This window comes from Phyllostomus hastatus, unplaced genomic scaffold, assembly GCF_019186645.2.
Source record: "Phyllostomus hastatus isolate PE091 unplaced genomic scaffold, TTU_PhHast_1.1 phas_scaffold_129, whole genome shotgun sequence".
NCBI lineage: Eukaryota > Metazoa > Chordata > Mammalia > Chiroptera > Phyllostomidae > Phyllostomus > Phyllostomus hastatus.
In genome coordinates this window covers 3,560,045-3,576,587 of record NW_025334009.1, presented here as the reverse complement: position 1 = coordinate 3,576,587, position 16,543 = coordinate 3,560,045, and the positions used below count along the sequence as shown (strand labels likewise).

Below are 16,543 nucleotides of genomic sequence, written 5' to 3'. Positions count from 1 at the left end.
GTACAACCCATCTGTCAGTTCTCTGGGTATATGGGGACTGATAGTTTTAATGACATTTGATAATTAGGATTAACATCGTCTGAGCTGTGCAGAAGGAACCATTTCACTCGGAAATGCGTCAGACATTTCTGTATCCTTTGGTAATAGACATGTTTCCCTCCCAAAAAGCACATAAAATTATCTGTTTTGCAATTTCTATTTGTTATTTAGTAGCCATCTTAATAAGTGTCAAAATACAGTACTATTTTGAAGATATAATCTTAAATTCCATTTCTAAATTAAAGGAATTAGTGGAATGGAGCCAGAAACTCTCATTTTAATATCAAAAGACAGCTTTCATATAAAAATTATCTTTGTGATTCCAGAGATACCAATCTGTGAAACTTATAACATTGAAGCTCATTTTATTATTCCATCAAGAATTTGACAAAATATTATAACCATCTAGAATCTGAAAGTTTCAGTTTCACCATTACACATTACTTTTTAATGTTGCCCTTTCTTTTTTATGTTCAGAACCATTCTAGAGGGCAGGGCTGGGACTAGGGTAAGGCAAGGAAAACAGGATTCTGCTACTGAGACCTCCCTAAATTTTGAACCTTAGGTACCCGCAATAGGGTTTAAAAATAAAGCCAAGTGGGCACTCTGGATCTCAAAGATCGTTTACAGTTATGCCTGCCATTTGGTTGTCCCTTTCCTGCTTTCCTGAGAGAGACAAGCATCTGGGACCAGTCAGAAGGTGAAAGGTTGGAAGGAAGTGGAACTAAGGGACCTTTTCCTAGAAGCAAAATGGAAATCACGGGGGCCCGTCTCATCAAGGACAGAGGCCACTCCTTCGGTCATTACTGACTCACAGTGACGGCTGGGAGTGAGCGGTGTGGGGAGGACCTGGTGGGGAGTCTGGGACCTCACTTCAAGTACACGTTAAACAAAGTATAAACGCATACTCCTAAATAACCATTTTATTTCAAAGTGTGTTGTAAATATAAGCAATGTATAAAATTGTTTTTATAACTTGAGTTTTAAAAGTTTCTGACTCTAATCAGACTTGTTTTACTTAAGGAAGCCCTTAAAATTTTCCAGATAAAATTATTTTCAGCTTTATACTCAAGTATAAGTGATATACAGGGTCTGTCCTAAAAGTGTCTAAGTATGAAACATAGAAACATTTATTGAAGAAGATACAAAATATAAGAAGCATTGTACATAGACAATGACTGTCTCAGTCCCCTTCAAAGTAGGCACCTGGGACCTCACACAGTTCTGGCAGTCGCCATCAGCTGCCCTGTTGTATCTTCCTGAATCTCATTGACAACCTTGAAATCTCTTCCATTTCAAGTGTGATTTTTATTTTGGGGAAAAGCCAGAAGTCGCAGGTGCCGAGTCTGGGCTGTGACGAAGGCTAAGTCACCTGGCTGATTTGCTGTTTCACCAAAAACTCCGCAGGAGACATGATGCACGAGCGGGCATGTTGCCCTGATGAGGCAGCCAGTCACCAGTTGCCCACAGCTGCGGGCTTCTGAATCATCCGAATCATCTGAATTCCATGGAGGAATGTTCAAGCTTAACGCAAAATGTCATGCAGATTCATTGCGCTGCTTGCTCATTTTGAATGTGATGGCTGCACAGTACACATGCTCACTTAACGGTGACGGGCTAGCGAGCACAGTGAAGTCGGCATTGGTCACACGTGTGCATTCCGGTCCGCTGTCCTTGACTGCCAGGTCACACTGATGCCATGCAAGCTGTTCTCGTGATGCTAACAATGGCTGGACTTTTTCTGGACAGACCTCATATATCTAAATGTAGAAATGGAAATCAAATTATTGATGTTTCACTAAGACCAAGTTACTCTTTTTTCAAGGGAACATACATAGTGTGCAGTAACCATTTGTGGGCAGTGGAATAAGTGTAAAATTAGTAAAGAGTAAACTTTAAAATTTCAGTCATTAGTGGGCTTCTTGGTGTCTCCCCACTTCTGTGCACTGAGCATTTCTTTTGTTACAGAATGTTATCATGTGATAGTAGCAATATCATGGCGATTTCTCCTGTGAGAACTCTTACGGATATCTGCTAGGTGTTCTAAATAAGAGCTGGAGAAGTATTATCAATAAAACAAACTTCCAAGGGCTTATAGTATAATGACTTTTACTGCAGGAATTGTATACACACTAAACTGCCATGTGCTTGGACTCCCACCCCTGTTTATAACATGCTAAAGCCATAAAAGCAAACCTCATGAGGTTCGGAATGAAATTTTAATTATTTCTGTGTATTCATTGCCTCAGTTAACTTACTTTTCTCTTTTCTTAGGATCTGAGCAGCAAAGACATGAAGAGAGATTTGTATATAGTTGCCCATGTGATACGAATAGGTACTGTCCACCTTACTCATTCACCTGACTAAGGCCCGCCCGCCTCGGGATAAGTATCCGCTGTGCATGAGCTCGTCCTCTCCCCGCTTCTCCCGTGTTTCGTCGGGCGTCAGGAGCGGGGTCCGTCTTGTGTTGGAGCTCTCCCTGGAGCTCAGCTCCCGTGGTAGCTGAGTTGGATAGAAAGGGACACTTTTTTTTTTCCACTTGAAATCTTTTGTTCCCTATTTGTTTTGGACCCACACGTTTTATTTCCAGTGGTCTGCTTACAGGCATTCTCTTTATCAGACTGCCCTTCCTCTGTATCAGCCCTCAGCCACAGGCATCTTATAGCAGATGGCCACGGTTGCCAGCTTCACAGGTGGTGAATGGCCTCTGCCGTGTTTTGTATCAAAATGTATAATAGATTTATGCTGTCTCCCACACAATTAGAGTGACTGTCCTTACTGCAGTGGATGGGTGGCATCTCACTTCTGTGCCACCCAAGATGAAAAAAGTGGTTTTTGCTACTATTCCGAGGCTGGTTTGCCTAGCTTATTTCACGTTTCTGGCATAATTTGAAGGCTGTGACTAACCAAGTCTTCCTTCATAGGTTTGGGTTAGAGAATATGTTTTAATCCTTTGTCAACAAAACAACTATTTTGCTGTGTTTTGGGGGTTCTGTTTATTTGTTTGTTTTGCTTTACTTAATAAAGCATTTGTCGAGGTTCCAGTTTGGCATTTGTAAGTCCTCCTGCCACTGTAGGCAGAGCCCCGGGGAGCAGGAGAAGCAAGGTGTTACCTGCTTTGTGAGACGGCTCTCGCTCCTGTTGGGGTTCAGGAGCAACTTTGGCAGCTTCTAATAAGTAATAAAACTTTCTTAAGATGCTTAAATTTAAATGTGTTAGTACATTGGTTTTTCTAAGAAATTCATGAAGCCTCTGTTTAATTGTCATATGATGAATAAGTGGACCTTTGGTGTCAAGGCGAGGAATAAGGAAGATTGATTGGATGTGATTCAGGCGAAGAGCCCTGGCCAGAGGCCTGTTTGGCTTTGCCCGGCATAAATACCCTTCCATCCGTGGGTGGCTCTGTGCAATCCTAAGTCAGCCCGCCAGTCCGGGGCGGGGGGGGGGTCTCTAAGGTGCCTGTAGCTCTGGCGCCCTTGGCTGACGGTCGGGGACGGTGGGGAGGGGCACGGGGTGCTCGGTCTGACTGGTGTGTCCTGCTCTGCGCCAGGGCGGATGCTCCTGAACGACTCCAAGAAGGGCCCGGCTCACCTGCACTACCGGAGGCCGTACGGCTGCGCGGTCCTGAGCGTCCTGGACGTCCTGCAGTCGCTCGCAGAGTTAAAGGAAGAAAAGGATTTTGTTCTCAAGGTTTACACGTGAGTGTGGACATCAGAAACATCAGTGATCTGTGATAAAAGATACCCCAGCACTGTCCTGGAGAGCAGCAGTTCTTAAGCTTTGTGGGACACAGACTCATCAGGATACGTAAGACAGACAGTTTTTTGAAAAGGCAGAGATTTTGATTTACGGTTTGGGGTGGGGTTCCGGCAGCTGTATTTCTAACAAGCTTGCAGGCGATCCCGAGGCAGCTGAATGTGGAGCCTCCTTTCCTAAAGGAAAAGCCTGGTAGTGTACACTTCCTCTTCTAGCCACGATTAGCTGGCATTGTGTACTTACAGAAAGGCTAGTGATGACATTGTTCATGTGTTTTGGACATGAAAGAGTCTTCTGTGTCTGACGCTTGCCCCCAGCTGCGGTGACGGAGCTGGCCGCTGCTGCCGATCGCCTCGAAGAGCGGTCACGAGTCAGGTTGCCTTGTCCTCGGAGAAAGCCAGTTTTCCTGAGGAGCTGAGCTTCCGCCTTCCCTCCTGCCCCCGCAGGTCTGTCGGCCCCTTCAGCCAGGCCTGCGCTGCTCGCAGTGCACATCGGCCAAGGGGCCCGCCGCACGGAGGCAGTGCATCTCGTCCTGACTCTTGTTAAACGACAAGGGGAAACTAATAAGGAAACACAGAGTCCAGGAGTGTTGTCTGTCTTGCTTCTGATACTTAGGCATGAATAGTAATGCTGAAAACATGGTGCGTTTAGTTAGTTTTAGGAACAAGTATATTTCTGTGAGAATATTTTTTTAATCTGTTTTGTTTCGATTCTAACAAAATATTGTTTTTCCAAGTTAAGTCTGTCAATCACCATGTTAATATATCTTCGCCATAACATTGTATAGATGTTTTTTTGTGTAATCTGTTCTGTTTGGTTCAGGCACAAAGAGAACTTAATCCACAGTTACACTTAATTTGAGCCTTTATGTAATGAACCACGTTTTAATAATTTTAAATTTATTAGTAATTTAAAGATAAAAACCATATCTCCTTAATACCTATTTTGCCTTAGTTGTATTCAGAGTTATGTGCTTGATGGAAGGATACCCTTTCTTTGGAATAGTAACTTACAGAGGGAATTTTGGTGGGTTTTTTCTTCCTTTATGCCTTGGCCACAGACTTTCTTTATATATCAGATTTCTTCATAGATGGATGGTGGGACCTGCTTCTTGATTCACTGTCCTCATTTTGAACAGAACTAAAGAGAAATCCAAACTTGTCATCATTACCATCTTACTTCACTCTGTCCATGAGACTTATATATAGCACTTGAGAACTGCATGCCTGTGCATGTATCAGCTGTTCCTCGCCTCAGTACAGATCCTCTCTGTGGATGGGGTCCTGCACAGCCTCTCTCTTGAGATCGTGCTGTCAGGCTTAATTGAGCTAATTGGTTCTAAAACAACAGCTTTCGGTACCAGCACGTCACTTTGCAAGAAGTGTGATTCATGTGTAGCTTTTTCCTAGGAGCTGTGTCTAATATATCAACCCTAAAAAAACCAATGCTTTTATAATGGAGATAGCTTAAATTTTTTGAAGGACCGATACAGTTAAAGTGTAGGATAATTTTCCCACTTGAAAATTTTAACAGACTGTCAAACAGACCCTGAACTGCATGTTTGTGCAGTTGGGTTGGTGTGTAGAATGGAATTTCTCCAGGATTAGTCTTGTAAATCCTCATCAGCACAGTGCATCCAGCCCTTGGGAGAAGCAGTATTTTCCAGCAAGTTTCAGGGCACATGTTCGTTAGGTTGAGTTAGAAGCTTAAAGGGTTTACTAATGGCTACTGTTAGTGTTTTAACCTTTGCTAAAGATTTTGCAGGATAAAAATATCTTGTACAGTTTTAATCAATGAATTGGCAAAATATGTCATTAGTTGTTGACATTCTCATCATTTCTTTGATTATTCAGAATCAGCATCAACGGGGGATTTAATGTTTCTTGCTATGGTCACTGCTCTGGCTGTATAGATGTTAGTTAATATCGTGTGGATGGGAGGGCACCGCCTCCTTTCCGGTTTCAACCGGAGGCCAAGGCATGAAAATTACATCCCTTCCAATGAGTTAAAAGCCTGAAAAATCACAAATTAATAGCCACACCGTGTTGTTTAGTCTGGTGTGGGTATCATATCTTTCCATTTGGCCAGAGGGACAATGGTCACAAGCAAGCACAGGGCTTGTTGAACCTGGGACATACAAGGAGAGGTGTGCCCAGGAGCTAAAGCCACCCTTAGGTGGGGTGGAGGGATGGCCTTATATTATGCGTGCGACCGGACCCACATGCCTCTAAATATGGGTGAGCACCCTCCAGCTTCACAGTGAGAAAGTCCAGATAAACATATTTAGGTGAACCCTAGTGAAATAGATATATTACACTTATTACCTTAGTTACATTTTAAATTATATAAAATGTGTATTACACATTATAATCAAATAATATATAAAATTGATAAGTATTGTTTTTTCCCCTCACTCTTATATGTTATGAGAAGATTTTATTCAAAATCTTCATAACCAGTCATGCTCTCAGGTCTTTGTCATCACCAAAGCCACTGTCCGAGTCATCTGACTTAGTTTTTCAAGGCACCTTGTTTCCCATTCCATCAGCTGGTTTTGACACATCGCTCTTTGAATCCTTGATGACGCTTTCACTGGAAATTCACCTTGAGGAAAGACATTTTTCCAGTGAATGTCTTTCACTGGAAATACATTTTTGCTGAACACTTGGACACCTGATGTTTCTGTGTTTCCGTTTGTCCTGTGGGCTCACGTGTGTGCCCTCGGTGAGTGAGAAGGGTGCTCTGGACTTCCTTGGTGGGGCGAACGTGTGCACCTGCTCTGGCGCCCCTGAGCTCTTGGACATCCCGTGGGGAAAACCAACAGTTCTCGTCTTGCTCTGTTAGTAAACCCCTGGGTGTGGAGTGGTGGGGTGCCACTTCACTGCCTGTGCTGGACGTCGCCGTCGTGGGGCAGGTGGACTGCCGCAGAGACACGCAGACCTATGTAGGTCACAGTCTCTTACGTGTCTTGTGACTGAGGGTAAACTCTCAGCATCAGCAATGATGCTCTAAATATTAATGTGATCGAGTGTGACATAATCACGCCTGATTATAATCACAACTCGTGATTATTTAATAAATGCTTACATCTGTAATTTTTCTTTACAAAATATCTTAGTGATTGGTTAAAATGTGCTGATGACACCACACCCACTTTGTTTTGAAGAGCTCCTCTTGGCATTCTGGAAGGGGAGGTGGTTAAAAGGCCAGTTAGGAGAGGCTTGATTACACCGGTCTGGACGAGCGACGACCCCGAGGCCACGGAGAGGAGAGGTCAGATGTGACAGACTTCCAGGTGGCAAAGCCGGCGGGGTTCCGGCTCAGTGGACTAGTGGGCTCCGCTTGGTGGAAGGGGGTCTCCGGAGCAGCCAGGTCGGGGAGAGAGGGCAGGAGCCATGCTGTGGGGATGGAGGTCAGGGTCGCAGGGACGAGTCTGGTCTGAAGACACTGCTTTGTGGCTTGGCAGCTTCTGGTAGTGGCTGAAACTAGGGGAGGGGGTGGGATTGCCCACGAAAGCTTGTAGGGTAGGATGGAAATGGGCCGAAGACAGAGTTGTGAAGGCCACCAATAGTTAAGGGGTGTGCGGCGGCAGAGACAAGCCGTCTGTGTTCTGGCACCTGAATTGTATGTGTGGGGGGAGGGTCCATGCGAGTGGAATAATACACGCTGTCACTGTTGATGTGGTCAGCAAAGCCCGGGCTCCACTCTCCTGCCAAGGGGCCAGTGAGGGTCTTTTCTTGAAGGGGGTTAATTTTTCAAGACTCCTGTTTTGAAAGCAGTATGTTATTTATGACAGAATGTAGTCAGAGTTCTGTTAAAGTAACTACTGATTTTATAAACCTAGAAAGTGACGCAAACTGATAGAAAGACACATCTTTGAATCCTCACCAGCTGGGCACTGCTGGTGTGTTGACTGGCTGGAAGACGAGACAGTGCGTGTCAGACAGGGAGGGCTGGAGGTGCTGCTGCCAGCGCCTCCCCCTTTCCATTTCCAGCGGAGTTGCTAAATCGAAGTGATCATCTTCAAGAACACAGTCCCGCTTCTTTTGTGTGGAAGGAATTCTGAAAGCAGGAAGTTACCCTTCCAGCTCTGTGAGAACCTCACGTTTGACCATTTTTGCAGGCTTATTTGTACTGACTGACGAGTCTGAAGAACCACTGCCTGAGTCGCACAGTTAAACTAGTGACCACCCTCCTGTAACTCTGTGTGGCCTCTGCACAGACCCTTTTAGGTAGAAAGCTGCGGTATCTCACACTGCTGGACAGCACGTGATACAACTTACTGAGGTTTCCTCTTGGCAGTGGCTGTACTGGACTGCACACTTCTGCACAACTGTGGGAGGATCCAATGAATTCTCCTTTCTCCGTGGACCCTGTTTTGCGGAGTCAGTGTGCCCATGCCTCCCTATCCAACAGGGGCAGGAGCGGGGCCAGGGCCTCGGGGACTGCCAGTGTCACATGGGATTTTCAAGAGATTCACCTGAATGTCATTCCCATTGTTCCATTGAGGTGTCTGCATTAGGATGGGGAATTCCTATTCTGTTGCTAAGCTAAGCCAAGTGGTTGTGTGGCTGCAGCCCTTGGAATTGCCTTTTAGAGGGGAAGACTATAAATAATGTCATAAATGAGCACAGGCACAGCGTCGCTCCTTCACTCTCTCTTTTGTTCCAATTTGAAGTCCCTAGGAAAGAACTGCCTCCTTTCATATTTAGGCAGCTGCCTTCTCCGCCGAGTCCTCCTTCCCCTTGGCTACGGAGGGTTTCACAGTGAACCAAACCCACTGCTCTCCCAGACTCTTCTTCTCACTTTGGACTGGCTGAAATACAGCCCAAGCAGATAACCACGCTAGCCTGGGCTTGGCAGGATTTTCCTCTTGGGCCAGTACGAGGACAGCTGAGCGACAGGATAAAGCAACTGCTGGGCATGTCCGTTTCTCAGTGGTAGTGCTCATTGAGAGGAACGGGTCTCTTCTCTGACAGGAACTTTCTTCTGGAGCCTAGTTGTTTTTGTTGCTTGTTTGTTTGGGGTGCGTGTGTGTGTGTGTAAGGAACTAGAAAAGGAAAAATCCTGACAGCTGGGCAAGTGCTGTCAGGGGAGAGGGCATTTTGCCACTTAAACAGTATTTGTAGAGATTCATTCTAGAGTTTCTATTTTTTTCCCCCAAGTGTGAATATTCTGTGTGCCTCAACAGAAAATGAGCCTTATCTCATTCAGTAAAATATACATTTATTTCTTTTGGAGAGTGAGATTGAAATGTCCCTTTAAACTTTGCGTCACACATTGGAATGTGTGTTTGAGACCCCCGAGAATCACCTAAGTGTCCTTCTGTTGCAGGTGCAACAACGAGAGTGAGTGGGCCCAGATCCACGAGAACATCATCCGCAAGTCCAGCGCCAAGTACTCCGCGCCCAGCGCCAGCCACGGTGACGTACTTTTCTGGCTAGAACTACAGCCCTGTGTCGCACTTGCAGCTGCTGGTCTCACACCTAATCCGCTGGTGGCCATCGGTTGCCACACGTAAAGTTCAGTTCCCGATAGACATTTCTTTTCCTCCTCTAGTACTATTTCATTTTGTGATAATTTGGGACCTTTTCTAATTAATTTCAACCAAAATACATTTTCCGTTTTTTCTATGACAGTGTCCACGTGCTCTGGTAGGTGGCTTGAGTTCCTATGTAAATCCAGAGTGAACGGAAGTTGCAGGGTTTGTCACATGTGAAGTCTGTGTTTTCCAGGACAAAGGTTACACACCCAGTCCCTCAAAAGGAGACAAATATTAATGTCGCTTTTCCTGTTCTTGCGTAGTGTTAGCACCGCCGTGAAAGCCTGACACAAGTGAGAACCAGTGATTACTCTGCCAGCAGCAGTCACTCTGGAGCTACAATAGAAAGTCTTTATTACCAGGCAGATTTCATCTTAACTCAGCTTCTCCTTTTCCTTTTCCTCCTTTGCTTTTAAACTCTGTTTATGTAATTTCTGTCTAAATCTTGGTGCAGTTAGATTGCACATGTGCACATTAGATTGTTTTCTAAATTGAACATTAATTACTTGATGAAATTAGAAGCACTATATAAAAGCCTATGAGCTTTTATATACCCTTCAAGGTAACCCTCAACTATACATAGAACCATGTTTTCTTCTGGCACTGTTTACCTCTAAATTATGTCACAATCTCTTTTACATACCATGTTTGTTTCAACTTTCATAGACTTGTAAGTGAAAAGTTGGCCTTACATGACAGTGAGAAGCCACTGCAAGGCATGCCGGCTCCCAGAGTTGTTGAGAAGCACTTTCATCTTCCTCCGTCAGGGTCAACAGATACGCACCGAGGAGGGGCCCTCAGAGCCACGTGTCCCCCTCCCCCCCTACACACACACACACCCAGGCTGCGCGGTTAGAGACTCCCTGCTGGGGGCACCTGATCCCTCTGGAACTCCGTGGGACAGGGGTCACGAGGGCCTCTGACTCTTTTTACGTGACTGTTTCATCTTAGGCGTGCCTGGATGTGAAGGAGCTCCGTGCGCTGTGGGCTTACCGGGGGAAGGGAGCCCATGCTGCTCACCTAAAACGAGGATAAAGCAAGACGCAAATAAAGTCGTGTTTTTAAAGTACAGAAAGGTTACTAGCAATTTGGAAACCTCTCATTCACATCAATATTGATAATGTTCTTTGCTTTATTTACTTATTTGATTTATAAGAGTTGCCCTTGACTCTGAGTTCTTGAGACACGATGTGATTAAAATGCAGAGGACATTTTTTGAAAGTGAGATGGTGGCAGTGATACATCAGAAGAAACAGCTGAAAGGGCAGTTCTTCTGTTAGCTCACCAGGTTCAGAGGCTGACTTCAGTCTGACTCCCCCGAGTAAGCAGAGGCTGTGCCAGCGTTTGTGTCCGTGGGGTTCGTCCGGTGCTCACAGACCCTGGGTGTTTCCACGGCGTGAGGGCGGCCCTTGTTCTGTGCTGGGGGCACCGCGGGCTTCCGAGCGCCTCGGCTGGGGCGGCCACTGTGAGCGGAGTTCCCCCTGCACTTGTGGAAAAGCCCGGAGGGAAAATAAGTTGCTGCTTTTCGAATTGTGTGTCTGATGACTCCTTGGCAAGGTTTGACTTGGAAGGTGGTTGAGATCTTGGAAACTTCCTGTTTGGCCTCTCCCGTTGAATGAGTGAGGAAACTGATGCTCAGTGGAAGTACTTATTGGCCGAACAAGGAAGCCTGGGTTTCCAGACTCCAAGCCACTGGCCTTTCTGCTCTACTACCAGGCTTCTGAGCACCGGCCTTCCACTGCCAGACTCTGGGGTCTTTGTTTCGGAGAATTTCGTAGCTGCTCAAGGAATAGTTCAGGTCTTTATTAGTCTCCTCAGTTAGAGACCCTTCTTTATAAAAAATTGTCTTTGCTGTACATTGTCACCCATCTTTATTAAAAGTCCTGGACAGCTTACTACCTTGGCAGTTCCAGTCAAATCCTAAGAAAATGCAGAAGGAACTGTGACATGGGTTTGCGTGCCGAGAGTAAAGCATCATTCAGCGGGAACTCTGTTAGGTGCAGCTTCCGTGTACGTGGTTGCTCGTTTCCGTTGTTGGCCTCTTAGGTGTGCAGCCACAGACCTGACTTTTAGCAGTTCCAGTATCACAAACGCTGCTAAAAACAAGTAGGACAGGTAACGCAGTTGACACACGGGTTTTCTTTGTGTTTTTAAGTGACTACTAACTATGGCTTTGTGCACACATCTTGGTCTAAGATGAATTTGCATCATTAACCCTCGCCTCTAGCTCTTCTGTGGAAGGTGGAGGCGGAGAGGAACAGGGCCAAGCTGTGGACCCTCCAGTGTTCCACACAGGGATGTTGTCCGTTTGTCGGTGTTGTCAGTTTGTCCCGTTGTTTTTGTGGGACAGTCTTTAACCTGAGATGAAGTTCAGTGATAAAACACCTTTTCTCGCGTCAGGGCTCATGTTAAAAGAGAAATGGTCCAGACCTGGTTACTTTAAAGTTCTTCGGCTTGAGAGCTGGCCGACTGGTAGGAGGAGCACCAGGCGTCGCGAAGGGGCTGGTCGTACACCAGGCAGGCGAGTGCGCCACTTGCCTGAGTTACTCACAGGGGCGCCTGCACCCCGAAGACCAGACCGGGCCTCAGCGTTCTTTGGCGTGTGCCTTCCTCGTCCAGGCTCCGGAACCAGAAATGAGGCCCAGAAGTTCCAGGACTCCGGCCCCTGCACCATAGGGCTCACGAGCTGGGGTAGGGCTTCTGTAGCCTCCACTGGTGGCTTCTTTCATTCCTTGCGTGCCTTTCCACCTGCTCTCATGTAGACACCGAAGCCTCTTCCTCTCATTCGTTACGTTTCGAGGTAGAGAACAGCTGTTCAGGACCCCCTGGGGTAGCTCGGAAGCTAAGGTCTGTCCCACCACCTTCAGTCTGCACCGCACAGGCTGCGCTTGGCTTGCCGTGGCCGGTGTGGCTGCTCAGAAAGTGAGATGAAAGGCGGTCATGGGCACGTGAGTGAAACTATGCCGGTGCAGAATGATAAGAGTGCACCCATGGATTTCTTTTTCCTCTGCCCTCCAGCCACCACCTCAGATTCTGGAAGCTGTCCCTTCCTCAGCTGTCTGCCTCAAGTTAGGCTGTCTTTAGGTCTGTGGGTTCCCGTTCACCCAGAGAAAGGCATTTGGCAGCTGTGTAGAGACAGTGTAGGCACGTGAGCTGGGCTTGTGGGGCTTCTCTCCTCTGCAGAGAGCACCGCGGCTGGATTCTGGCCCCCAGCCTTCAGGTTCGCAAACTAACTACAATGGAGTCTACCAAGTGATTAGGCTGTAAAAAAGTACTTTTGGGCAGTCGCAGTTCCAAACACATTATCTGACCAGAATGCCAACTGAATAGCATGTATCTGCATTTCGGGACACTGTGTTAATAGATCCTGGTGTTAATGCACCTGCCGCATCACATATGTAGTTCCAAGGTTTCTTGGGGAGCGTGAGCTCAGCTGAAGCAACGAGGTCATCTTGAGGTTCAGGCTGGGCTTTCGTAGAACGTATTTCCTCCCCTGGCCCAGCTGTGAGAGTACGTACTTCTAGTGTCTGTGACTCTTTCACTTTCCTACCCCTCTCCCTCTCCCCATTCTCATTCTGCAGCTTTGCTCGTTACTGTCTCCTTCTGGCCATCATTCTTCTGACTGTCGTAATTATCATAACATCTTCTCCCAGTTCTAGATGTTCATTTATTGCTCGCCTCCCAAGTTTCTCCATCCGTGAGGTTACTTCCTGCCGACCTATAGACCAGCACCTACATTTATCTTGTTAACAGCTAATTTCATTCACAGAGTCTTGGAAGCACTTCCTCACTCCATCTAGACTTGACCTCACAGCCTTCTAGCCAGTGGCTGCAGTGGGGTCCCTTGGGGGCAGGGAAGGGGGCCGTGTTCAGGAGATTACTCTGTGCAGTACTGCTAGGGTACAAATAATGAGCCAGAAGCCAGCTTACCTAGGATCATCTGGAGAGCCTGAAGCTCACAGGGTCTGAGACCAGGCTCACTCAGTGTCCCCAGACATCCCTCCTGCCCCCCAGTGCGGTGGTTTTTTGCAGCAAGAACATGGTGTCTGCTGGCTGCTCGCTTTATAGGCTGTTGCTAGGCTGACCGATCACATCGCTTCCTACACTTCGGCATACTTGTAGCATGAAATACAGTACCTCTTAGCTCATTTATTTCTAGCTGGTGGGACACCCTGATGCACAAGGTTTTCTTTGGTCACACTTGTTTCTGGGCTGCCATTTTTTCTGTAGACTTTGCTAGGTCTCTATATGAGCAGCTTATGTAGCTCATCCCTCCCATTCAGTATTCAGCAGGGCCCGGCCAGGCCCTGGGTTGAATGCTGGGTAACAGAGAGAAAGGCAGCTGAGTCTCCCAGACCTCACTCTGTATTTACAGACTAGTTCTCTGGGTTACTGACTTAAATTTTGACTTAAATTTCTTTAGCTTTCTAGAATGTTTCTTGAGAATAGTATGTATTTTCCACATCAATATTTTTTTCAAGAAAAGTGCTGAACTTTGCATTTTTTGTTTCCTTTGGAAGCAGTGGGACTCTGTCTGTCGTGTCTAGCACTACAGCACAGGGTGGAAGTGTGGGGCTGAGGAAGGAAATGCTTTTGTTCTTGCAGGCCTCATCATTTCTCTCCAGCTTCTTCGTGGAGACATGGAACAGATAAGGAGAGAAAACCCCATGATATTTAGTAGGGGATTGGCGATTACAAGAAAATTGGGATTTCCTGATGTCATCATGCCAGGTGGGTAGAACTTCCTGGGGCTGGGGTGGGGGCAAGGTGAGGAGGGCGGATTCCAGTGCTCGTCTGTCCCGTGAGCAGCTGGGAACTGCTGGGGAGGGGCCCTGCAGCCAGCACGAGCCTCTGCATCCCAAGTCAGGCTGCTGACCACAGTCCACAGCCGGCGGCCCCTTTGGCTCTTGTTGGCATTTGTCTTTCTCCAGAAGCCCCCTCGTTACACTCACCAGCGCAGCGTGACAATCCAGCGGCCAGGCTCTGTTGTCTCCGTGGAGGCTGGGTGGTGGTGAGCACCGCGGAACTCCGTGAGGGTGCCTTTTACACTCTTCCTTCAGCACAGGCCGTAGAAGAGAATGGTCTCACAGGAACTTCCTCTGGGCAGGGGAGAATATGCACCTGTAGTGTGGACGCAGCCCACTTCACGTGGGAATAGCAGGTGCATTCTAACATGCCAGAGGACTGAATCAGACCGAGGGTGTCAGTTAGGCATTGTGATTGTCGGGCCTAGCCAGCTTCTCAGGAGTGGTCTCGCCCGCCTTGTCCAGTGCTGGCTGGAGAGCCAGGGCAGAAAGGGGGAATACGTTGACCCTCCAGTGTGAGTCCAGCAGGTCAGTCCCAGGTTTGTGTTTCCAGGTTTATGCAGGTGTTGCTGGAGAAGCGGGTCAACACAGGCCATCAGAGCCAAGGGGGCTGTAGGAGTGAGGGAAGGAAGAGGGGTGTCCCAGACGGGTGGCAGGTGGTCTGGCAAGCAGAGGAGATGCGAACAAGGGGCGGGAAGTCAGAACAGACAAAGAGCTGGTTTACCTGGACAGATTCTAGGAGTTAGGAATCTACCCTTTCCACTGTGTTTTAATGATCTGCTAAAAGCGTGTTTGCTTTTGTGTAGAAGGGCCCAGCCAGACTAGACTGCACTGATTGTGACCGCTGTAAATTTCACCTATTTGGAGTTCTCCATGGTGCTCTAAATTGGCTTGTTGTGGATGTTTGCCAGCACATACCAAAGGGGAGCAGAGAGAAGGCCCGTGTGCTGGATCCCAGCTGCCTCCCCCTCCCACACTGGGCCCAGGCTTGTTTCCTGTTGCCTCGATACCTCTCCATAGACACTGCAAGCAGAGCAGCTGCTGCGAACAGCTCGTGCGCTAGAGGAGGGTCTTTTGGATGGGAAACCCGGGCCACTCCGTCAATCTCGTGTTTATTTTTACATGCTAGAGAGACCTCAGCTTTCGAAAGGTCCCTGTCTGCCTGCCGTAGATGTGCTAACTTCCACAGGACGTTTCTCCATCCGTCCTGACACCGTTTCCCAGCTGCCTCTGGCCTGGTTACGGGGAAGAGAAGAGCCCGGGCATAGTCCCTGGCTTCTCGGCAGCATGTCACGGAGGAAGAGCAGGTGGTTAAACATTCATCCGGTGATCTACGGTAGTTAGATACCAAGGCTCAGGAGGTGGAGTCACGTATTCTAAGAGATGTCCTTAAAGTCGGTCCTTTCTTTTAAGGACTTATTTGTCTAAGGTTTAGACATTTCTTTCCTATCAGTCTTCACACAGTCATAGAATTAAAACCAAGTGAGCAGAGACTAGAAAGGAACAAGCTTCAGCCAAAAATATTTTTTAAGCAGACTTTGATTTCAGAAGTGACCTTGTCCAAGCTTCATCCATGGAAAGAGATCTTTTTGTGGAGCACTCTGCGTCTCTGCACTGTGGGCACACAGGGTTATAAAGGACTTCCGGGTGTGCTGGGCATCACCGTGGGAATCGGGTGTATCGGGCCCTGGTGAGGCCAGCCAAGGTAAAGGGGGCTTTCCCTGCCCTGGGCAGCTAAGGAATCATCATGTGATTTGCCCCATGAGGCCAAGACACTGGCAGTCCTGGGAGGTCCCGGCTGGGGCTGCGAGAATGCTGCTTTCTGTGTTGTGTATCTTTGAGTGCTGAGTGCTGCAGCTGAAAATGAGGATGGTTCACGGGCTGACAGCTGTCCTTTGTGCATAATCTGTCTCCACCTCTCCCCTCCTGCCTTAAGGAGAGAGTTTTTGCACAGATGACCACTCCCATGGTTGTAGCTAACAACTGCCCGCCTCCTAATGCTCCCCATGATGTCATCAGAGTGGGTGTTCCATCCTTGGGCAAGGTGACAGGGCCGGCCTGCAGGTCCTGCCGCTGCAGCAGCCTGTCTTGGGAAAACATGGTAAGAAGGCCTTGTGTGAGACTTCCAAGCTCTGGCGACCTGTCCACCTGCGGCCGGTCCCCCTTCTACCTGTGGGAATGTCGTTCCCGGGCTGCAGCAGTCCCAGCCCTCACAGTGCCGGTGTGACAAAGCTACAAGAGGTTGCGGCTGCTTCTTGACACACAGATGTGTGGGCAGTGAGCAAGGAAATAAATTGTGTCAGAAACTGTCGGCATTTCAACACTTAAGTCTGAGAAGTTAGAGTAAATGTAAAAAGTAAAATTACTCATAAACTGTGATTCTTACTTTAAAACTGCCCAG

General features: G+C 47.5%; 1 protein-coding gene across 1 annotated transcript in view; it reads left to right on the top strand.

The window, feature by feature from the left end:
- Positions 1 to 16,543, top strand: part of DOCK3 (dedicator of cytokinesis 3) — a 268,143-nt gene that overhangs the window by 163,458 nt on the left and 88,142 nt on the right. The window contains exons 11-14 of the mRNA XM_045857241.1: positions 2,314 to 2,374; positions 3,590 to 3,737; positions 9,130 to 9,218; positions 13,943 to 14,068. Of these exons, the coding sequence (XP_045713197.1) occupies positions 2,314 to 2,374; positions 3,590 to 3,737; positions 9,130 to 9,218; positions 13,943 to 14,068 (424 nt within the window). The remainder of the gene's footprint in view (positions 1 to 2,313; positions 2,375 to 3,589; positions 3,738 to 9,129; positions 9,219 to 13,942; positions 14,069 to 16,543) is intronic.